General features: G+C 37.1%; 1 protein-coding gene across 1 annotated transcript in view; it reads left to right on the top strand.

Moving 5' to 3' along the window:
* Nucleotides 1-20,209, top strand: part of LOC108681285 (voltage-dependent calcium channel subunit alpha-2/delta-3) — a 75,045-nt gene extending 54,836 nt beyond the window's left edge. The window contains exons 27-39 of the mRNA XM_047885279.1: nt 592-696; nt 2,068-2,180; nt 3,034-3,182; nt 3,853-3,968; nt 4,401-4,539; nt 5,083-5,626; nt 6,174-6,296; nt 6,769-6,912; nt 8,088-8,137; nt 8,577-8,725; nt 9,893-10,085; nt 11,583-11,633; nt 12,876-20,209. Of these exons, the coding sequence (XP_047741235.1) occupies nt 592-696; nt 2,068-2,180; nt 3,034-3,182; nt 3,853-3,968; nt 4,401-4,539; nt 5,083-5,626; nt 6,174-6,296; nt 6,769-6,912; nt 8,088-8,137; nt 8,577-8,725; nt 9,893-10,085; nt 11,583-11,633; nt 12,876-12,971 (1,972 nt within the window). The 3' untranslated portion in view covers nt 12,972-20,209. The remainder of the gene's footprint in view (nt 1-591; nt 697-2,067; nt 2,181-3,033; nt 3,183-3,852; nt 3,969-4,400; nt 4,540-5,082; nt 5,627-6,173; nt 6,297-6,768; nt 6,913-8,087; nt 8,138-8,576; nt 8,726-9,892; nt 10,086-11,582; nt 11,634-12,875) is intronic.
* The last annotated feature ends 2,794 nt before the right edge of the window (nt 20,210-23,003 follow it).

The following is a 23,003-nucleotide window of genomic DNA, read 5'->3' as shown; positions in this document are numbered from 1 at the left end:
CCGTCGTATATGGTTATTTATGAATTGAATAAGGCTTACAGTGAAACACTGCGTCAAATATTTCCATTTATTTTCCATTTACTTTAATTTTATATTCATTCCATTTTAATATTCATTCATCCCACTGCCTTAAATGAATGCTTTTCACTTTTGTATGACCCTAGCCCATGTCGCTAGTCCTATTGCATCCCATTACAGCTAATAATTATTTTATATATCAATTCCATTTATTTTCCATTTACTTTAATTTTATATTCATTCCATTTTAATATTCATTCATCCCAATGCCTTAAATGAATGCTTTTCACTTTTGTATGACCCTAGCCCGTGTCGTTAGTCCTATTGCATCCCATTATAGCTGATAATTATTTTATATATCAATTCCATTTATTTTCCATTTATTTTAATTTTACATTTATTCTATTTTAATATTCATTCATCCCAATGCCTTAAATGAATGCTTTTCACTTTTGTATGACCCTAGCCCGTGTTGCTAGTCCTATTGCATCCCATTACAGCTAATAATTATTTAATTTATTATAAAGCTTGCCAATAAATTACCCTAACCCCCATCGTGCTCCCGCCATGCAGCCAGGACTATTACAACAGCACCGGAATCCGCACCGCCTTCGTGGCCACCCGCAGCGGCCTTACGCGGTGGCAGGACACGCCTGACGCTCCCCAGACTGATGGACCGTGAGTCATGAATATAGTGAATAGCCTTGAAATAGTGAGTACAATGAGTGCGGTGAATATAGTGAATAGCCTTGAAATAGTGAGTACAATGAGTGCGGTGAATATAGTGAATAGCCTTGAAATAGTTAGTACAATGAGTGCGGTGAATATAGTGAATAGCCTTGAAACTGTCTCTTATACACATCTAGATGTGTATAAGAGACAGGTACAATGAGTGCGGTCAATATACTGAATGTGGCGAAAAGAGTGAGTGTGGTGAATATAGTGAGTATAATGGATGCGGTGAATATAGTCTGTCTCTTATACACATCTAGATGTGCGGTGAATATAGTGAATAGCCTTGAAATAGTTAGTACAATGAGTGCGGTGAATATAGTGAATAGCCTTAAAATAGTGAGTACAATGAGTGCGGTCAATATACTGAATGTGGCGAAAAGAGTGAGTGTGGTGAATATAGTGAGTATAATGGATGCGGTGAATATAGTGAGTATAATGGGTGTGGTGAATATAGTGAATATAATGAGTATGGTGAATATCGTGAATATGATGAGTGTGGTGAATATAGTGAATATAATGAGTGTGGTGAATATAGTGAATATAATGAGTGTGGTTAATAAAGTGAATATAGTGAGTGTGGCGAATATAGTGAATATAATGAGTGTATCGAATAGAGTGAATATAATGAGTGTGGCGAATATAGTGAATATAGTGAGTGTGGCGAATATAGTGAATATAATGAGTGTGGCGAATATAGTGAATATAATGAGTGTGGCAAATAGAGTGAATATAATGAGTGTGGCGAATAGAGTGAATATAATGAGTGTGGCGAATATAGTAAAGTGATACGCCTGGTGCCACACAGAACGATCAACTGTGGATAACACAAGCGCACGTCAGGTTGTATTTGACGCCGTAGAATTTTTTGAAGGAAAATTATCAATGGCCCAAAGCGTAGCAGTAAAATCAGGAACCTAATAACGTTTTTCAATAACCACTCTAACCTCAATTTGGTTGCATAGAAAAAATATACGGGAAACCCCGAGTTCATTTGTAGACAGTGAGTCTAGGCAAATGAAAAAATATATCTACAGATCGTAAGTCAAGTCGTCATAAAGCTGTGTTAACTATATAGCCAGGCAGCGATGAAGGCTGGATCCATAGTGGAATTCCACTTATTTATGCATGGTATCTCACAATCCATTATCCTTCTTTTTCACTCTTTTCAATAAAGGAATTCACAGTGGAACTTTGCACAGTTGATTGCTACATATGCTCCCAATACTGCAATACATAATTTCAAACCTTCACTCTAAACGCAGAATCTATGAATAATAAAACGATGAATACGTGTGTAATTAAATGAAGTTACAGGCACTTCTTGGAGGAGAACAACCGAGCCATCGACGAGGTGTGGTACCGGCGCGCGGTTGACTACTTCGAGAAGGACCCCGAGGCGTACGTGTACGCGGTACCATTCGACGCAGGTAGGTCGAAATGACCCACCAGATGTACCAGTACTTTGCACTATCTCTAATTGGGTGAAATTTGTAATATTTGCTTCAAATTAATTTCAGTACAGAGTAACTCTTTCAAAAGGATTCTTGCAAACTTTGAATAAATTTTCATATTTATTAAATGTGAACTTACACTCCCAATTTATATAAAATTAAATGTTATAATATAATCTTTTTTGCAATGTTACATGATTTCACGAAATTTGAGGTCGAGGTCGGCACAAAGATATCGTCAATGCTCGTTAAAATAACCTCCGCCAAGCCTCAATAAAACATGCAAATAAAAACATTTGAATATGCAAAAATATTGGCAGGTTCTTCTTTAAAATTAATAACCGCATAGCAGTAGAATATAAATTAACCACCTATTGCTTGGTTAATTTTAAGCACCGGTTGACCTGCAGGGTGTCTGATAAACCTGCTTCCTGTCACAGACAACCCACCATTCTAGCAACGCTGGAATTGAACGGATATTTCAACCTTAATTTCAATAAATTCACTTCATTGGTCAGTATTTATGAGAGAGAAGCAGCTTCAAAAATACTAGAATCTCCTTCAATGAATGCAGTTTTAATTTCTAAAGAAACTCAGAAAATAAAAAAAAACAGCTCCTTAAACAAAAGCAACTAACACTATAGACCATCTTGCATGCGCTATAAAGCATATTTCAAAACAAAGAAATTGCCCAAAAAAATCAGCTTCAATAAAAAAACTTTTGCTAAATAAAAATTTTTCAAAAATCAAAGTATATATTATTATAATATATATTATATATTTTACATTATGTATAAGCATCTCCATAATTGTAATTTGTCGTATGCAGGAGCGCGCAACCTGAGCGAGGTTCTGATGACGGTCACCCGCGCCATCTACGTGGGTGAGGAGGGCCTCTACAAGGCACCCGTGGCCGTAGTGGGAGTCACCATCACGCTCGCTAAGTTCATCGACCACTTCATCAACGGTACCAAGAAGGTAGCTTAATTTATATGTTCTTAAATTATATACATATGTCGGTTATTTAATTCATGTAGAAAATATGTAATTCAACATGTCCAGTTCGATTAATTTGATAACATATGTGCAACGGAAGCTGCGTGAGAAGTTGTGTTATTTGCGATTTTGCACAGCTTTTTAAATGTAAACATGTGCTTTAAATTTTGTGCATTGTCATCGATATATTGAATTCCATCCATAAATGAAAGGCCAATTATACATAAATACAACGTCATTAATGAAAGCATCGTTAAAAACCTATCACAATTTGTCATTGCCTTTGTCTCAGTAAATCATTTAATTATATTTTATAACAAAGAATATTATTCTATAACATAAATTCTATATTTATGTAACAGCATAACAGTGTACTTGAATAACGTAGAGTCCCCCCTGTCATAGAATAACATTATTTTAAATGACGAAGAGTAGAATCCTTCGTTTGTATAGATTAACAATACATATATTTACACACGTGCGATCGATGACCAGAGAATTCGTTGATTTATATTATCAGTGGGTGGAACTTTTCTTGATTTTTTTGATAATATAAATCAACGAATTCTCTGGTCATCGATTGCACTTGTGTAAACAAGTAAATTCTGCCATCTGATATAAATTAACAATATATTTGTACATTACATCACAGTGCACAAGTGCTTCATGCAAGGAGAGCAAGCTGTGCAAGCGGCCCGACCTGGACTGCTACCTGCTCGACGACTCAGGCTTCATCGTCGCCTCTGAGAAGGACGAGAACACCGGCAGGTTAGTAGATCAGCAACTCGATGATTATTGCGGCAAAATTGTGTAATCAATAGCCAAAGCTTCTTATGTTTGCTAGTTTCGGAGAATGCGTTTATTATCTCTGTAGGATGTTGATCCAAAACATGTTGCTTGAAATGATCTTTTATAGGAAAAAATGACGATGCTAATGCAGCTTGATGGTTTAGGTGATCCCGCAATCAGTTTCAGTTCGTCGGATTCTTCGACAATATCGAAAATACTATAATGAACTTCCAATAAGAATTTAAGAGGAAAGAAATGTCAAGTAAATTCTCGATCTCTTCATCGAAAATATTCTCGAAGAATAAATGATGGAATTTACTTGGCGTTTTCTTTTGTTTTAAATTCGCGATGAACCTGAGATTTAATCAAATAATTGATATATGAATTTTCAATCCGCTGTTTATATAACAGATTCTTCGGTGAGATCGAGGGTACAATTATGAACTCGCTGGTGATGTCCGAGGTGTACAACAAGGTGAAGATCTACGACTACCAAGCAGTGTGCCTCGAGAATGTCAAAGAGGGCAGCGTAGCTAGCATACTACTCACGGTGAGTACCACATTAGTGGTACTGTAGTACTCTACTCACGGTGAGTACCACTTTATCTACTGCAGTACTCTACTCACGGTGAGTACCACTTTATCTACTGCAGTACTCTACTCACGGTGAATACCACTTTATCTACTGCTAGTTAAATATTCCATGCCCCATTCTTTTATGATATCTTATCCGATTACCCAATAATTTCATTACGAATTAATTACCTGAGAATTAAGGCTTCGATACATATGAACCATCATTTTATTTTCACTGGCCGTAGTGATTGGATGGACCTCTTGGCGGGACTTGAAATGAATCTCAAATCTTAAGTTTCACTTTCCACTCTTCATTCACAATTAGATATTTGTAACTGAGATTCCGAGTCATATTTTATTTAATACAACATTTATTTTTGTATCAACAAAGTTCATTTTCTGTTCGTCAGCGAGATTTAGGATTCATTAAAGAAGTAGGACTTATAAAAGGATTATAATATATTATTTTTGCTGCGTAAGGGCTTAAGTATTAATCCCATTCTGTGCCTACCACCAGCCTGTGCAAGTGATCAACTGGACAGTGCGATGGCTCGCCACGAACATCATCTGGTTGCTGGTACAGACGCAACTCTACCAGCTCTGGGACTCTAATGAAGCTTGGGCTTATTTGCACGAAGCGAATCAGAATCCTTATGCGTATATTGATCCATTACGAGAGCCTTCTTTCAGACCAGAAGGTTCTTTATACCAGCATCGTACCTACTCCGAGGACCGTTACAGAAACAGACAAGCGTTTGGGGCGCAAGACGGCATCGGAACTGGTCGTCAGAGTCCTGATCGCAACAGCCAATCTTTCGTTCCAAAAGGCAGCGGTAATCAGCGATCGTTCGCTCAAGGGGAATACGACAACCTGGGCCAAGTGGGGCGCGACACTTACGGTTACAAGGCATCGGGGGGAACTCGTGGTCGGTCCTTTGCAAACAGCGATAATTCGAACAATAATAATTATCCCGACACTCTAGAGTACGACACGCAGTTGCCCTTCGCTACAGAGGGCGTGCCGGAGTATGATGTCCATGGTGGCACCGTCGTGGCTCCTGGTGAGTGAAAACGAGCTTGAAAAATTATGTAGTAAAGCATTAATTTAATTGAGAATGATCATTTTTTCACAATTAATTCGGGTCTAGTGGGTAATACTGCAATTTAAATGCATTGGTCGGGTGCTTCTAATTGATTCAGGATTATTCCTTTACTAATATTATAATTCGTTTTAGGTATCATTGAAGTTATGTCGTTTAAAATGTTTTAAACTTATTTTAATCCATTTTAATTTTTTAAGTGGTATTCTGCACTCACAATTCTCACTTTAAATTCATTCATTTTTTGCGTTACTTCAAGATGTTCTGAATTTGTTTCTATATCAGATTTCTTTAGTAGATGGTAGAAGAACAAATGTTAATCGTTGCTGATGAGCCCGGGCTAGAATTCATTTCTTTGAAGAAGCCAGACGCCAGACCCTAATCATAATCTTTTCTAGCACATCAACGGTTTAGTCCAAAAATGCATCTTTCGCAGCAACCAGAAGCTCTTGTGGTACAGTACATTAAATTCCTGAACTAATTCATCCACGACGTATTTACCTTGAAGATCGAATCCCGAGTCGTCGACGACGTGAAGCTGAGACCGTCGTCGCAATAGTTCCGAGTGACGACGTCGAAGAGCCCCTCGATGTCGACGGGGAGACCAACGCTGCAGAGGACTCGCTCCTAAGTAGATAAGAGTGTTGTGTGCTTACATCCACGAAGACAACACAATATCCTCTTCCATATTAGTGAATTACACGCGGAATCATGATCCATTGTCTTGATAATTACCGATGAATTTTTTCGGTTGTTCCGAAAGGGGAACGCAAGAGACTGGGATACTATTTCAAGACCGTTTCCTGAATCTTTTTCCTTCGTTTACTCTAATTCTTTATGTATGCAGAATATTTTGTCCTCTTTAGTTCGACTGACTGACTGTTTCGCGAGTAAGCATACCGTGACCATTTTTTCCCTAGAGCTTTTTCTTACACACTGACCATTGACACGATTTCCATCATTATTGTTACGTTTGATTTTATTTCGACCATTTCACTTTGAAAATTTTATTGCAATAAAAAGACTATAATTTCTTCACGCGCTTCAAAGAGCCGTTCAAACCTCGGACATTTTGATCGAGTTTGCTCCGCCCCACTACCCAGACACGGCCGAGAACTTCTACAACCTAACCGAACGCGAGAAGATCGCTCAGCAAGCCGTCGACTACGACGACCTTCTGGCCACCGACGCCAGCAACGATGGACACGAGTACCACGAAGAAGAGTTCACCGTCGAAGACTACGACGGTGACGAGTTTTATTGCTTGGCGTGCGACTGATCGAAAACTAAAACCTCAAGTTCCATTGAAATTAAAGGAGTTCAAATTTAATCGAGTGGAAGTTTGATGAAAACATTAACAGAAAATTGGCTCGACTCTGCAGACGTTTTACGATTAGCTTTAGTTTACTAACACTGCTATTAGAAAAAATTGCATTCAGTGTGCAAAGAATGGGTTGTACAATGTACAATTTCAGATAGCTGATGGCTGCGTTCCTGTGATATAATAACTGTACGTCATCGTTCTGATGAGTTGATGATTAACACTAAGCCGGTCGCCGTGTAAAGCAACTGAATTACGATAAAGTTTAAAGAGCTTTATGTCGATGATTTCATCTAAAGTGTATGCTTTTGTTTCATTTCTCAATTGGAAAAAAAAATTTGAATGGTGCCAATGGTTAATGAAAATTTTGAGCACCAGCAGTGTTCGGAAATTTGACGAGCTCGCCTCTCGTAAAACTTCAATGAAAATGGATTCCACTTTTCTTTCATTTAACTAGTTTTTTCTGGGGTTTCTGTAATATAAGAAAAGAGCGTTGTTATGATTCTTGTGTCTGTACACTCTGCTTCAAATTATGATGAAATGAAATTGTTGCAAATTCTTCGAGTCTACTGAATATGTCTTCTAAGCCACTAATAATTTTGGCTTATAATCTAACACACTAACCCGTTTCTCAGCGTGCCATATATTGGAACATAAATATTTAAGCTAGTCTATAATTTTACATGTTGTTATACTCTTTTTTTTCAATTTCCAGTGATCTCATTTTAGTGAGATTGGTAATATTTAAGCAAACTATTGAAGCTATTATCTTTTACTTCAATTTCAAATCATTACGACCATCATACTTTATCTATATTTTTGCTAAATAGGATTGTTGATTTATAATGCGAATCAAAGTTACACAAGCATTTACTCGCCACTTCATGGAATAGTTTTCTGCAGAACTAGAATCGTTTTAGATTCTTCCGTTATAAAATTTCGACTTATTTCTGTCGCTAATCGGTCTATTTTTTCACATGGGTGACTCAAGCAATATTCAGTGATCTTCATTATCTTGCTATTCACACCAAAACTACCAATATTCGTATGATGTATCATGATGAAATTGAGGACTATTAAATCAAATAAATTTATTTGCAGATATGGAAGACGTTCCACAGACTGAAGGCGAGGGCTTCCCTCAGCTCGAGGTGGGGCGATTTTCGATTATTCAGATCCAAATAAAGACATTTTTCTTCATTTATTTGACCAATCCAATATTGTAATTTCATCGATTGTGAACATTTTTAATCACAAGGTTTCTCGGCTTTCTTTACTACACATTACTGGCATTTTTTATTTAAAAAATGGAGGTTCTTCATGAAACGAGGATAGCAATTAAATCTCGATTGAAAATCGATCACATCCATGGTTGTGGAACTTTTGCAAATTTATAAATTTTTTACAGTAGTAAATAATAAATTATTTATTAAAAAACATATCATTATCTATTATTTTAGTAACAAACTCCTATGCAGCACTCGTCAAAATAAAACAATAAGTTTAGTTTCCTTAACTACAGTTTAGATTCATTATAAAATATATATAAAATATATTGTCGTTCACTAAGAAATTCATTTCTTTTCACAGCTCGCCTACATCAACAAGACCAGGCCCCGTCCCTGCGATAAAGAAGTTTATCTCTACAACCTGAACATGGAGAAACTGAAGGACCCCAGCGGCCGCTTCTCTGCCGTCAAAGGGAAACTCTCCAACTGCCACTCACACGGCTGTGGCAGGTAATGTGGCAGCACCTATGAGGGTGTCGGTGGCAAGTGGAAGAGCTGTGACAGGTAATGTGGCAGCACCTATGAGGGTGTCGGTGGCAAGTGTAAGAGCTGTGGCAGGTAATGTGGCAGCACCTGTGGGTGTCGGTGGCAAGTGGAAGAGCTGTGGCAGGTAATGTGGCAGCACCTGTGGGTGTCGGTGGCAAGTGGAAGAGCTGTGGCAGGTAATGTGGCAGCACCTCTGGGGGGTCGGTGGCAAGTGGAAGAGCTGTGGCAGGTAATGTGGCAGCACCAGTGGGTGTCGGTGGCAAGTGGAAGAACAGACCGTGTGCCTGCAGTAATTACAGAAGAGGAGAAAACTGTTTAAGAAACCAAGCAGCGATTGTATTTTGATGTGATCAAACATTTTCCATCCTTGTATTACCGATCGTCACGAGTCTTGCTCATCAATAATCATGGCTATGGTATGAACGACAAAATTATGAAACAGGTAACAGGTTTTCATTGCTTTCCAGATAAAACTTCTTTTACATTTTCCTCATTCAATCGCTCCTTCAATATTCCTGCATTTATTGTTATTTCAATCTATTTTCAAATGGATCTTTAGACAGTATGAAGCGAAATAGCAATCTAACCAAGTTCTAACCAAAAAATAAATTGCTGATGGAGAAATAATAACTAATGTAAAGTGACCTAAATGCAAACTACACACATGAAATGTGTTTCTCATGACAAATCGTGGAGTAGAAGCTAAATTTCAGCCGAAAAAATTATCTCACTTTTATTCCTGTGTTTTACATTTGCAAATTGCCATTGGCAGAAAAATCGTCTGCGAAGAGGACTTGATCCTAGCTGAGGCTTGGGCTAAAAGATTCTTCTACGATTTATTAGAAATTATCTGACAATACATTGAATAAATCTTTTATAAGTCCAATACTGGGAAATTTGAACATCTGCGACAATAATATTGATAAATGCACTCCTCATTTTTTTGCCGCATTATTTCTGGTCACAAGAGACTATTTTTACACTACCTTGTTGTAAAATGTGTTTATTTTATTTTTTAATCTTATATTTCTGCATCATCTACTTCATCAGCAATGTGTTCATCATTCTCAATACTTGGAGCATCAGCAAATGTTATAACCTTTTATTTACTAAATTCCAATCTCTTCGTAGGCCTTTCAGTGTACAAAAAATCATGAAGACGAACCTGGTGCTGATCGTGGTGGACAACACTTGTCCGTGCGACAGTCAACGCGTGGACATCGAGCCCACTGAGGTGATCTACACAGAGGAGACGCTGTGTGGTCACCTGCTCAGCAATAAATACAGGAAACGACCTGAGAAGTGCATCAACTATCATCCTGACGTGAGTTTACATGAAAAGCTATTAGCAACCAATGATAATGTTTATCAATTACAGATCTCCAAAGTTATTCTTTTGTATACCAGTTAATAATCCGTGACTGACACTTCGCATGGCACCCGCAGTGAATAAGTGATGGTAATATAAACCTAAAGGCTGGTACAAAGATTGAACATTTTGAGTAGAGCTAGTACAGTTTGACGATCGATTTTTGTCAAACTAGCGTTCGTCAACCTTTTCCTGAAGCGGAAGTTTGTCCACTTAATTTTCCAATTAATTAGACAACTAAGAGAATGTTTGCTACCTACCCATTAGAAAAAGATCAGTGAATGTTCCTTTATATCCACCAATTTATAATTATTTTCTTGATCATCTTTTCGACCAGCACGGGCTAAAAAAATTTTCAGCTTTTTCATTCATATATGAATGAACTAATATTTTAGTACGTACAGGATTCCTAGTTAAAACAGTTTCTCTCCTCGTTACGTTTACCGCTCCTTATCCTGAATGCCCTTTAAAAAAATATAGATGACGCAGTCCTGTCATGGGATTTCATCGGAATTTTATCCCCGAGCATTTCTTGGACTGAGTAGGAATTTTTTTCACTAGCTTCATGCATGGTATATTATTCCTGGTTTCACCATTACCCATCATTTCCTCATCGCGATAACGTTAACAGCTGACGGTTCAAAATTTTGTAATATCTGGTAACCGTCATTCAAATTTTTCAATAAAGCTTAAAAAATTTGAATTAATTAAATCATAGAAAGAGCATTATCGTTATCCTACGACTCTAGACTAATATTTCATATGCATGGGATAGCAAGGATATTGTAAAGTCATGTAGGGATTCCATAAAAGACTGGAGACGTTGTTGACATTTCAACGTTGAGCTTTAATTATTAAACGGAAAGAAGTTTTATCAGGCCACAATTGAGTAGTTTTCGTTCCGTCCCATCGATCCCTTATCAAAAGAATGGTAGATTTCTCTTATTTTGCAATTTATCATGAATCAATTTGAAAACAATTAATACCACGTGATTCTTTACATATTTCAGTTTCATTGGAAAAAGAAACATAAATTGAACTGCTTAAATTTTATTTATAATGAGTGAATATTTTGAGCGGCAGTATTTCATGAATATTTGTGATAGTGAACCTCTGAGACTTTCGTGCATCACTCATAATCATATATCCGAACTTATATACGTAATTAATTCGTTTGGATCTTACCTATAGTGAACCAATTTGTATGGATTAATCGATTCTCATTTTTCTGATGTCAAATGATGGCCGTGAAAGTTCAATTATCTACTATTTTTTCCGTTCTCAAGACATTTTTTATTTTTCTTCCTCCTTCCTCTGTTTTGCGAGTTCTATATAGATGCATGCAATAGCTTTCAGGTTTTTCGTCTTTCCCTCATCGGTTAGCAGCCTTCATATATTTCTTTACTGAAAAAATTAGATGCCTTTTATTGCATAATTTCACACCTGACGCAGGAATGGCCGAAGGATTTCGAAGTCGTTCCAACCCCTCCTGATGAAATTCCGGTAATGGTTTTAGTGTTCCTTTAATGTAGCGAATTATTAACGGTTCACAAACTTAACTGAAAACTTATCTTTTTTAAAAATTTACAAATGTTTTCCCCGGAGTATTTAAACTTCATAAGACACCCCTAGTAGAATTTTATCTGCAGCTTTGACCAAAGCGTCGCGTTTTGTCAAACCATTACTAATTAACTAACTAATTAATAACTTAAAAGTAATTTCACTAATTATCTAATTCATCGGCTGCCGTGACTTTTTCTTCGGTATTCCTCTTCCATCGTCGGGGAAAAGGAATGATTTACAACGCCGCGTGCGTTGTAAATTTGAATTCTACTCATTCATAATGAATTAAGGGCTTTTGCGAAGTAAAACAAGAAACATGCAATGGTAAATATATAACTCAGTACTCACTGCAGTGAGTGACAGAGAGCGCATTTTCTCGTCGACGAAAACGTGAAGTAACGGACAGACGGACAGACAGACGGACGGACGGACATGACTATCACAATAGCGCTTTTTTCATGAATGAGAAAATGCGCTAAAAACCTTGCAGCTCAAATTTTTCTTGTTCTCATCTTTGCCTGAAAACCTTTAATATCAATATTCACCTGATATGGCATTAATAATGTTTTCTTTTATTACATTCAAATGCTATCGTATGCACTGGCAATTATTTTTTAAGCCCTGATATTTTTCCATTTTATTAACGCGTGTTACCTGAGTGGTATTGAGTATCTATGGTTCGTGTAATCAGATTACAATTATTTATTTCAAACTTACCGCTTCCAAAGAAATTCTGTGCCTCTTTTTGAAAATTTTTGTTAATAAAACTACTGAAAATTATCAAACCTTCTCATCAATCTAGGCATAATAAAAAAGAACTGATATTTACGACGCCTCCAAACCACCCGTGAAGTGAAAACTTCTCTGTCGAAGTTTTACCGCTAACTTGATTAAATTCTGAAGAATATTCAATATATTCAATTAATCATTTGGATGGGCAAATGAAATGAAATGTATGTTATATTATAATTATTTTATCATTATTTGCATTATTATTGTTTATGTTGATGTTATTATTATTATTGTGATTATTATTATTATTATTATTATTATTATCATTATTATTAATATTGTTATTATTATTATTATTATTAATATTATCATTATTTTTTTTTGTTATTATCATGACTACATGTATCATGTATTTCCAGCACGCACATAACGCTTGTTCTGCCACTACAGGAGGAGAGGATCGAGATCTGCGCAGGGTGCAGCCACGGCGCCAGCCTCGTCGCGGTCACCGTAGCGCTGCTGCTCGCGTCCTGGAGTCAACGCTGATGATTTACCTATGGACATTTAATCTAACCAAGCCTAGCATTAGATTTATAATCATTTTCGTGGATAAATTTCAACCAGAAGAAGTCCTCGATTTATTGTGATGCTTTTTTGAACAACTCTCATTGCGGGCGATCATGCTTTGCACATGACAAAGATTTCAGTTCTATTTGAACATGGATTTTGAACCATCTCAAAACTGAAAATTATTTCAAAGTGGAATTTAACAAGAAATTTGTGACTTTTACTTCTAATTGTATTACTGGAAACAAATTCTACAGAACGATTCTTTGCGTTAAGCGTAAAGGGAAGTCATCTAGACAAACATTGTGACCAAACGTGACGGCTGTTTCAAGCCGCTTCATGACCTACAAGTAGTTAGCAGGAGGTGGCGACTGTGTTTGGTATAGTTTAGATTGAATAATGATTATCATTTCGTAAGAAAATATTAGAGCACACTTTAGCTTCTGACTGAAGGTGTTCATAATTCTAGATGTGAGGGATGAATCGTCTCAATTACATGTCCTCCTTGGTTGCGAGTTCAACTTGTTGCTAGCTGTTGATGAATATTAAGAGAGTTCCAGGCAGCCGTAGTCCTAAATACTGTATTAAAATGTGTTTTTCTGTGTTGTTAATACCACATTTATATGGATTGTTAATGCATAGTTGACTGTTTTGTTCGTAGACTGAATGTGTTAATTTACACCTGTTTCGACTCCATGTCAGCTTCTAGTTCATACGGAGCTCGTGAATTCTTTCCATATACTGAGAAATTTGCAGTTTCTCAAAGACAATAAATAAATTAAAGTTTCGCGGCAAAGTTGCCATTTTTTCTTTCTGAATGATCAAATTTATTGTGGTATTTTAGCAAGCTCTGTCGCTTCTTGTTGACATCACCGAACACAATATGCCTGCAGCTGTTCTAGTGCGCTCCTTGATATATTCTTCCTCATGAGGTATAATTAACAGAAGTAATTGTTTAATTAATTTCTTTCTATATTCGCTGAAATTATTGATGTTTTAGAAACTATGAGCAAGTATATTCATTGTGATCGCATACACAGTTATACAACTGAAGGGAATCTCTCGCGACCGCGGTACAGAATGCACGTGTAAAATGACATTTTTCACAGAAAATGTCTCCTTCCTTTTGAGAATAGAGGCAGGAAAGAAGCGTTTCCACATCTGAATTGTAAATGAACTGGACAAGAAATGAAAATGTTAATTCTGTAAAGCCAAGTTAGCCATTGCTGCCAACGTAATGGATAAAGGAATTTCAAGCGCAGATTCGCTGCGTCAATAAACTAACATGAGGTGCTAAAGAATAGTTGCAGTGGTGAGAAGGTGACTTGTAAGATTTTTTAAGAAAAAATCGTTTAAATTTAGAACGTGATGAGGAGTCCATTTTGTATCTAATCAGCCTTTCTTAAATTCCCAAACAACCTCTCAGGTTTTTGAAAGATTTAACCGTTTAAAATCATTTAATTTAGCCCCTGACGACTAAAAACTCCTTTCCATTCCCTGAACTTGAGATAGTTCATTCCTCAATACAACATATCCTTTACTTACCAAGTTCATGTTCTAGTCGAACTTCTTAAAATAATTACTTTCTAATTCTACTACATTTTTCGCGGTTCTCTAACGCCTAAATCAATTGCATATTATAACTTGTCTATCTGATATGCCTTAGTTAATTAGCCTGTACTCGGCGTCTTTTACATGTGTCAAATCCGTGTAATATTTCGTTACTCTTTGTACCAAGCAATAGAAGGAATGATATAAAAGGTATGAGTAGTTTCTCTCCAAAGTACTTCGTATGATACTTATTTATCTAGATGTGCCAAGTGTGACATTTTCCGACTGTCTTTTGAGGTTGCTAACAGCAACTACCAACACAGGTAGCACGGCGAAGAATCCTTTAAAGTGGAAGAGTCTAACGTCCAGCGAAGCTAGAATTCTTAATACTTAAGATTTTATTAAAATCATGTAGGGATAAAATTCTTCATTTCACCCTGGGTATTGTTTGAATTGATCGATGTCAACAGAGATAAATTTACTTACAGAGTTGGTAAAGTCACATTTTTGGGTTTCTAAGCCAGTATTTTGCTACCTGTGACTTGGTAGTTGGCGCTTCAACCGCTATTTTGTATTGTAAATACATATTTTGAGGTACTCCGTTGACGAAAGCAACCATTAGATCTTTCTTGGAATATTTGTAGAATGTTACTTCCAGAGGAGGTGACAGAAAGCTACTTAATAGCTTATACATCATCATCAAATTCATCATTATTTGATCATAATTTACATTCATCATCCACGTTGCGTTGAACTCATCCAGCGGATCAGCTTGATCGGTGGTCTGAGAGAGAAAAACGTGATATTCTTTCAGAATTTATGTCTGTTTATGTTATCATTATACAGCCGTGTATGGCTGTATAATGATTGATGTGACATTTATTCACAAAAGTAAAAAATTCCCCGCAATAATTCAAAAAGCATTTGTTCAATTTTTGGCAGGTGCAAATCTACATTCAATTTTATCGCGAGTGAAACAATCCTTTGACCAACCGAAAATATGCTTCCGCCCACCCCTGATTTTATATTGCATTTTCCAAATATCATGCAGAAAACTTGTTTGGCCACTAATTCAAAAATGAATGGTTAATATTTCAATGGTTGTATTATAAGTGAGGCTTCGAGACGACGGACTTCGCACATGAGGGCAGGCGCCTGCTGTAACACGAGAAAAGAAACGGCCGAGTATTGTTACTAATTAGGACTGTATTGTCCCTGTCTCTCTAAACTGGATATTGGACGGAACGCTGTGCAGATTTAATTTGATTTGGAAGATATCGCCGCTTTCTTCTTTGGCAGGAACTTGACTTATCGTGGAACTTGAAGATTCAATCGAAATGAATTGAATCAAATTCACTTTCACATTCTGATTGCACATAATGACGGAACTCCATGTGTAGTGAAAACTAGTAAGATTCGTAAGTAAGTAAGATTCGTAATAATTTCGAAATCTACTTCTGCATGCATTTTACAAAATATTTTCATCTCCCTGGTCATCAGAAATGAACATTGCTGTGGCCGTTAAAATTGTTAAATTTTCTACATTTTATACCTGCTCTATCACAATTGATATCTCTTCAATTATTCGTACTTCAAATCTCGTCAAAAACTTCTAATTGCAAAATGCATTCAGATAAAAGTTCTGAGTTTATGACAACATTTTTGTCGACCTACGAGCCATTTGTAGAACTGTTAAGCCGTGGCTGATGCCGAATTAGGAGTCAGTTGTGCAAGGCTGCGCATAAATAAAGTGTGAGTAAACTATCATGAGCTCATCAGTGCATCGACAAACAGCGTCTTAAATGCTTTCATTACACTTTGAGGAGGTGAACAAATGTTCGCTTAATTTTGAAGCAGCCAAACTTAGGGTTCTTCACAGAAGTGGTTATGAAAAATGTTGATTATTAGTATGTTCGCGTAGAAAATAATGGGCATGTTGATCATGCCAAGTACTGCATCCACGCTGGACTGCCATCTAGGAGATCTGGACTGCAGTTAATTGAAGCGCTGCGTGGCTCGTCGTGAGGATGAGATCTGGACAGCAGTTAACTGAAGCGCTGCGTGGCTCGTCGTGAGGCTGAGATCTGGACAGCAGTTAACTGAAGCGCTGCCTGGCTCGTCGTCAGGCTGAGATCTGGACAGCAGTTAACTGAAGCGCTGCCTGGCTCGTCGTCAGGCTGAGATCTGGACAGCAGTTAACTGAAGCGCTGCCTGGCTCGTCGTCAGGCTGAGATCTGGACAGCAGTTAACTGAAGCGCTGCCTGGCTCGTCGTCAGGCTGAGATCTGGACAGCAGTTAACTGAAGCGCTGCCTGGCTCGTCGTCAGGCTGAGATCTGGACAGCAGTTAACTGAAGCGCTGCCTGGCTCGTCGTGAGGATGAGATCTGGACAGCAGTTCAGAAGTCACCCGCTGGACTCTTTTATTCCAGTTCATTGGTGTGGGAGGGTGGGTGTTATTCATCTCGAATTGTGAGACGTTATGAAGTCTGAATGTTTTTAATTGTGTTTATACTAAGTGTAGATCTATGTAAAATTAAGCAGAATTGTGAAGACATAACTAGTTAACATGTTGACATTTTTTGAATGAAAGAGAAGGTGAGAGGCTAAATGACGTAGTTAGAGCCACTCATGTTCTTTCCTTATAGCTTAACGATCTCAAGATCACGTAATTTATTTAAATAATTATTTCTATTTAAGCCTGAACAACGCTTTTTCAAGTCGATAACGGCCTATTTCGGTTATGTTAGCAAAGTCATAAGGCGTGTACCTCGTTAAAACTATATGTAGTAAAGTGATAATCGTACGTTCTATCAATTGCTACATTTTAGCCTGATTGCTTGATTTTTCCTTTCAATAAAGATATCTAAATTTTTGAAAAATCGTTTTTTGTTGCAGTGCTCGGTTAATGTGAGTGCAATAACCGGACTCGGTGTGTTACGTTAATTAAAGTGAGTGTTGTATTAACGTTTAGTCAAATAAATATGAGGGTGACGTTGCTAGTGTTTTGTACGTGATTGTCTCCAATACCTAAGAGTGATCCATATACTTAATTAACTTGTATTTTATCTTTATAAAATTAAAAGGATGAGGGGTTCAGCCTGAAGTTGTGTTGACCGTGTCGCTGTCGTAATACATGTAAAAGTATGTTGCATACTTGAACCTGAGCGAAAATGACAGTTTCTTGTAACACCAAAACCTATAGTTGGGCTTGATCAAACGAAGCCAACGGGTTATAATGAGGACCACGAGACAATATAAGTCGTCCTATCCTTAAAATAATAGAATGTAGTTTATTGCAATTAAATGTTGTTGAATATTGTTAACTTCTTACACGATTGGTTTCAAAAGACAAAATTACGATTATGTATCGCGAACCCCACAAACTGAAATTAATTAAATGCTTGTAAATAGTGTAACTTGAGACACAAAACATTTGTTATGCAAGACCAGTTACTAGAATGTTAGTTACTTCGATTGTGTTGTTGATAGAACATATCAGTAGGCCTATGGTGATTAAATAGCAGTTTCAGCATGTAATCCAGTGCAGTGAATAAATTTTTCAAATTTGGTCTCGTGAAAAAACTAATGGAAGTTCAGGATTCCGAGTACCGAATTCTTGCATGAAGGCAGCGCAACACGAAACGCCATGATGGAAACCACTGCTTCAATATTTAAAGTATTATCCACATTGTTCCATGTGTTATTATCAACAATTGAAAATTTGTTGTAAAAAATTTACTAATTGCAACCATATTATTCCAAAACTTCTTATTTGTGTTACATCTCATTTCAAATTAACCTTGTTTATTCGTTTATAGCATAATATGTTCCTATCCAACTGTATTCTATCATTAGATATCGCATAGTTCTTCTGACAAATTCTAGAAAAGATTTGAATTACGATCCTTTTGTAAAATAATTATGGGATAAGCCCTTTAACTCGTCCATAAGTTGCATATTCAAAAATACGTCGGTATTCTGCGTCTAGTATCCACGTTTTCTTCAATATTCATTAGAAAATTCGATAAATTTCATTTCTCACATTAACGCCTAAATTTTTCAGTATACCAGTGTTGTGAACACTGACACACGTACATCAATGCAAATGATATGGCAAACCTCACTGTTTCCGACTGGCAGTATGCAAGTGATGAGGCAGAACTCACTGTTTCCGACTGGCAGTATGCAAGTGATGAGGCAAAACTCACTGTTTCCGACTGGCAGTATGCAAGTGATGTGGCAAAACTCACTGTTTCTGACTAGCAGTATGAAAGTGATGATACATAACTCACTGTTTCCGACTGGCAGTATGCAAGTGATGTGGCAAAACTCACTGTTTCCGACTGGCAGTATGCAAGTGATGTGGCAAAACTCACTGTTTCCGACTGGCAGTATGCAAGTGATGTGACAGAACGCACTGTTTCCGACTGGCAGTATGAAAGTGATGTGGCAAAACTCACTGTTTCCGACTGGCAGTATGCAAGTGATGAGACAGTACTCACTGTTTCCGACTGGCAGTATGCAAGTGATGAGACAGAATTCACTGTTTCCGACTGACAGTATGCAAGTGATGAGACAGAACTCACTGTTTCCGACTGGCAGTATGCAAGTGATGAGACAGAACGCAAGGTTACAGACTTGGAGTACGTTATTAATGTGATAGAAGACACGGTTACCGACATAAAGTATAAAAGACGCTGACTGGCTGAACCCCTTACCTCAGCCTGCGTGTGTGTGTCAGCATGAGGGGGTGTCGCACATATCAGGTTCTTAGGTCGCTGGGAGCTGCGTTGACTCTTTAGCTAGCTCATCTCTTAACAAAATTCTTATGCAAGGTCTTCGTAATGCCAAATCTAAGCTATAGGCTGCTTCCAAACTGTGGTTTCAAGGCATGAATAGTTTAAGATTAACGGATTTTTGCATATGATCGATTCACTGCATAATTATTTCGAGACTCCCCAGCAACACTGTCAGGTGTGGATGGTCAACTGCATTTCGCCGACATCTTTTTGGCTGAACTTTTGCATGATGATGTTTACTGCTTTCTAGCAAAGAAATCCTTCAAACATCAATAGTAATCAAGATGGCATGCAATTTCTCATGGGATTTACACACGCTGCATATAATACAGACTGAATATACAAGCTGTGTCGAGGCTTCCCTCCATGCAGCGCCCAGCGACTCTACCGGCACAAAGTCGGGGATTCGGATAACGGCCTCAGCCATTAACATTTTCTCCTTCTGTGACTTGTTGACAAGTTTACTCTGTTTAATAATGGTACAGTTTTGTTTGGCAATGTGATGCTTCCGTTTTATTAAGGTTCTTCATTTGTTATCGCAGTAAAATCCATTGGTGACTTAAAACCATTATTCAGTTTTCTTACAATGCAATAATTTTCTGTGAACCGGTGTATTAACATAATTACACGTGAAGATTGAAGAGTATGGTTATATATTCACACGTAATGAGAAATCTTTTACTTAAGTTTTATTTCTGCATTATTTGTTTGAGTAATCCTCGGGATACACTACATGTAAACAGAAGCCTGTTAACCCCCCTCCGTTGTGCCGAGAACCCCCCTCCCCGAAACAGTTTCTTCCATACGTTGGGCCTTGTGTGGTAAGCGGGGGCTCCTCCCCCTTGCCCTCAATAAACAATAATTGTATCAAGTCTTTTCAATAACCAATGTTTATATCACCGGTGGAACAAAAAGTATCTTTGTTTTCAAAACATTCGACCACGCGTAGCTGATTGAAATACTTTTTCCTATCATTCAGAACCGAGACCATAACCTATATGTCTAAAGAGGTTACTGCCTGCGTCCTTATTTATGCTTTCTAACGAGGCCTTTCGGCAACTGCCTCCGAAATTATTTTCATCTAATATAGTTTGATCTTCCTGGTCAAAGTAAGTTAAGGTGGAGTGCAAAATTTATTCAACTCGTCTAAATAAGCGTTTGAACATTAGTGCAGAATATCTCAAGTTAATACAATTAGATCAAAGGTAGAATTAGTAGACCAAACAACACTGTAGAAATCATAATAATTACAACATAAATTACAAAATGTATATGCCAAAAGGTAATTTTGATTATTTCATTGACGTCGTGAAAATATGGTTTTATCGACCACCACATCTGAAGAAGTGTAAAAATCTATTCGTTTCGTATAACTGCAAGCAAGTTATTAGAATATAGATGAAAGTCAACAAATGACCATATATGTCTGCAGCAGAATATTATATAGCTTCTGGTCATATGAAGTGATCCTTCTTTATGTCAAAGACTCTTTTACTCCTTGTTGAATCGTGGTAAATAGCAGTGCAGAGTAAGATGCCTCGGCTAACGTTGAAAATGGGCTTAAGAAAGCCTTGTCGCACTAATATTAGTGTAAAAAAGTCGTCTCAGCGACAATATCAGTATGTGGAACCCGATTTCATGGAAGTTTTGAAAGTCACTCTGTCTAAATGTGAATTGAATCAATATGCAAGCTAATGAGAAGTAGCAACGATGAGGCTCCAGCTATAGGTACTTATTTCATGCACACCACAAGAGCGACTGTTGTGCACTCCACAGTCGAGAGCTGCTTGTAGTAAGCACCAGCGGGGTCCATGTTGAGTACCAGGCAAGTTGTCGAGCTCGTGAGAACTTTTGGTTGATCAGGCGGGAAGTAATTGTTTGAGGCCGGGAACGCATCTTGGATTAGAGTCGAGGTTTTCTTCCAGGCGCAATAGGATCCGGGCGCGCACTGCGCTCCGACGTACAACTGAGCGCTCGGGGTGCCTGATAAAAAATAAAATTAAAAATCATCAAGAGAAAACATGTAATTATTTGGCTGAAATGCAATTCTTTTCACGAGATGACTAAAAATTATCAATCAAAAATACATCTCTTAATAAGAGTGCTGATTCTCAGCGTTCGGTAGACATGATCAAGCTTATTATACTTTTTTACAACACTTCTCTTTAACTTCACTTCTTGTTTGTTTGTTTGTCTGTCTGTCTGTGTGCTACGAATCTTATAATCAAAATTTAACACACTTCTACTTATCCTATCGATCTGAAATTTTGCACACTTGCGTAAAGTTGGAGACAATGCAAGAATCGAATGACAAAATAAATAAATGATTTAAAAAAATTTCCAATATTAAAAAATTTAAAAAATAATTTTATCAGATACAAATCTTATAACTGATATTTGACACAATTTTACCTTTCCCATTGATCTGAAATTTTGCACACTTGTGTGAAGTTGGAGGCAATGCATGAATCAATTGACAGAATAAATAATTTTGAAAAAAAGTTTATATATAAAAAAATTGAAAACGAATTTTTTAATATTCGAAAATAAAATGAGAAATTCATTGTACATCTTTAACATTGGAGACACTGGATTCTTTAGAAGTATTGTCTTCAAAAAGTAATTTTTAAACGTATATTATTGCTTTGTTAGTAAAGTCGTTCTAAACTCAACAGAAAGCTCACTATTTTACTCACGTCGACTTCTATTCTCATTTCTCATGTTTCATGCAGTCCATAAACGTTCATCAAATACTATATGAAATTATAACATAAGTTCAAATTTATTTACTTCAAAAATTGCAATTTATCATAAAATGCAGTAAGAGCACAAACCCTGGTCGACAAGAGCCTGGACCAGCTGGAGGAAGGCGCTGTAGCTGCTCACGTAGACAGGCACTCCGCCCATAGCACTGCACGCCGCGTCTATGGCTGAACAAGCGGAGAAATATTTAATAGGAAACCAGTCAGAATATGCAGCTCTCTTCCAGAGAGTGAAATGATGTACAAAATACTTAATACCCTGTTGCTCGTCGTGTGGCGTGATTCCACTAACACAGCACATACCCTAAAATGTGTATAATCTCTAAAATTTTTCACATTTTTGTTCGTCTGACTAAAACTCGAGCTGTCGGGTCAATTAAATTAGACTATGCTAAATATGAGGTGACTACAACTACCGGAAAAGTCGTGCCACAAGTCGTTTGGTTAATTGATCGTACTTTATACTATAAAATATCAAAATAAATTATTCTTACCTAGTTTTGCTTCGGACAGAACATGAAAAATAGTGTTCAAAAATAATTACAAAACCTAAGAGATGTGAAGTTCAAATAATTCTGAAAAACTTGCAGTAGAACCCGAGGAGGCCTGAGCTTGGTTTGTAATCCAGTAAAACGCGCAAAGTTGTGCCGAAGTTAAATATGTAGGATGTGTTCTTTTGAGAGTTCATTGTATGAATTGGTCTATGATGCTAACTCATGCAAATAATTGTTAGTCATTTAAATAAGTATCTCCATATTGTATTATTTTCCTTTATGGCTTTGGCCTAAAATAAAGATTACACGAAAAAATTCCCTCCGTCAATAACAAGAATTTTCATCCGCTGATCAAAATTTTGTGATTATTAAAATTTCTGAGAATAATAGAATCGTTCTGAAATA

This window comes from Hyalella azteca, unplaced genomic scaffold (genome assembly GCF_000764305.2).
Source record: "Hyalella azteca isolate HAZT.00-mixed unplaced genomic scaffold, Hazt_2.0.2 contig17485, whole genome shotgun sequence".
NCBI lineage: Eukaryota > Metazoa > Arthropoda > Malacostraca > Amphipoda > Hyalellidae > Hyalella > Hyalella azteca.
The sequence above is the reverse complement of the archived record's forward strand: the minus strand, read 5'-3'. Positions and strand labels throughout refer to the sequence as shown.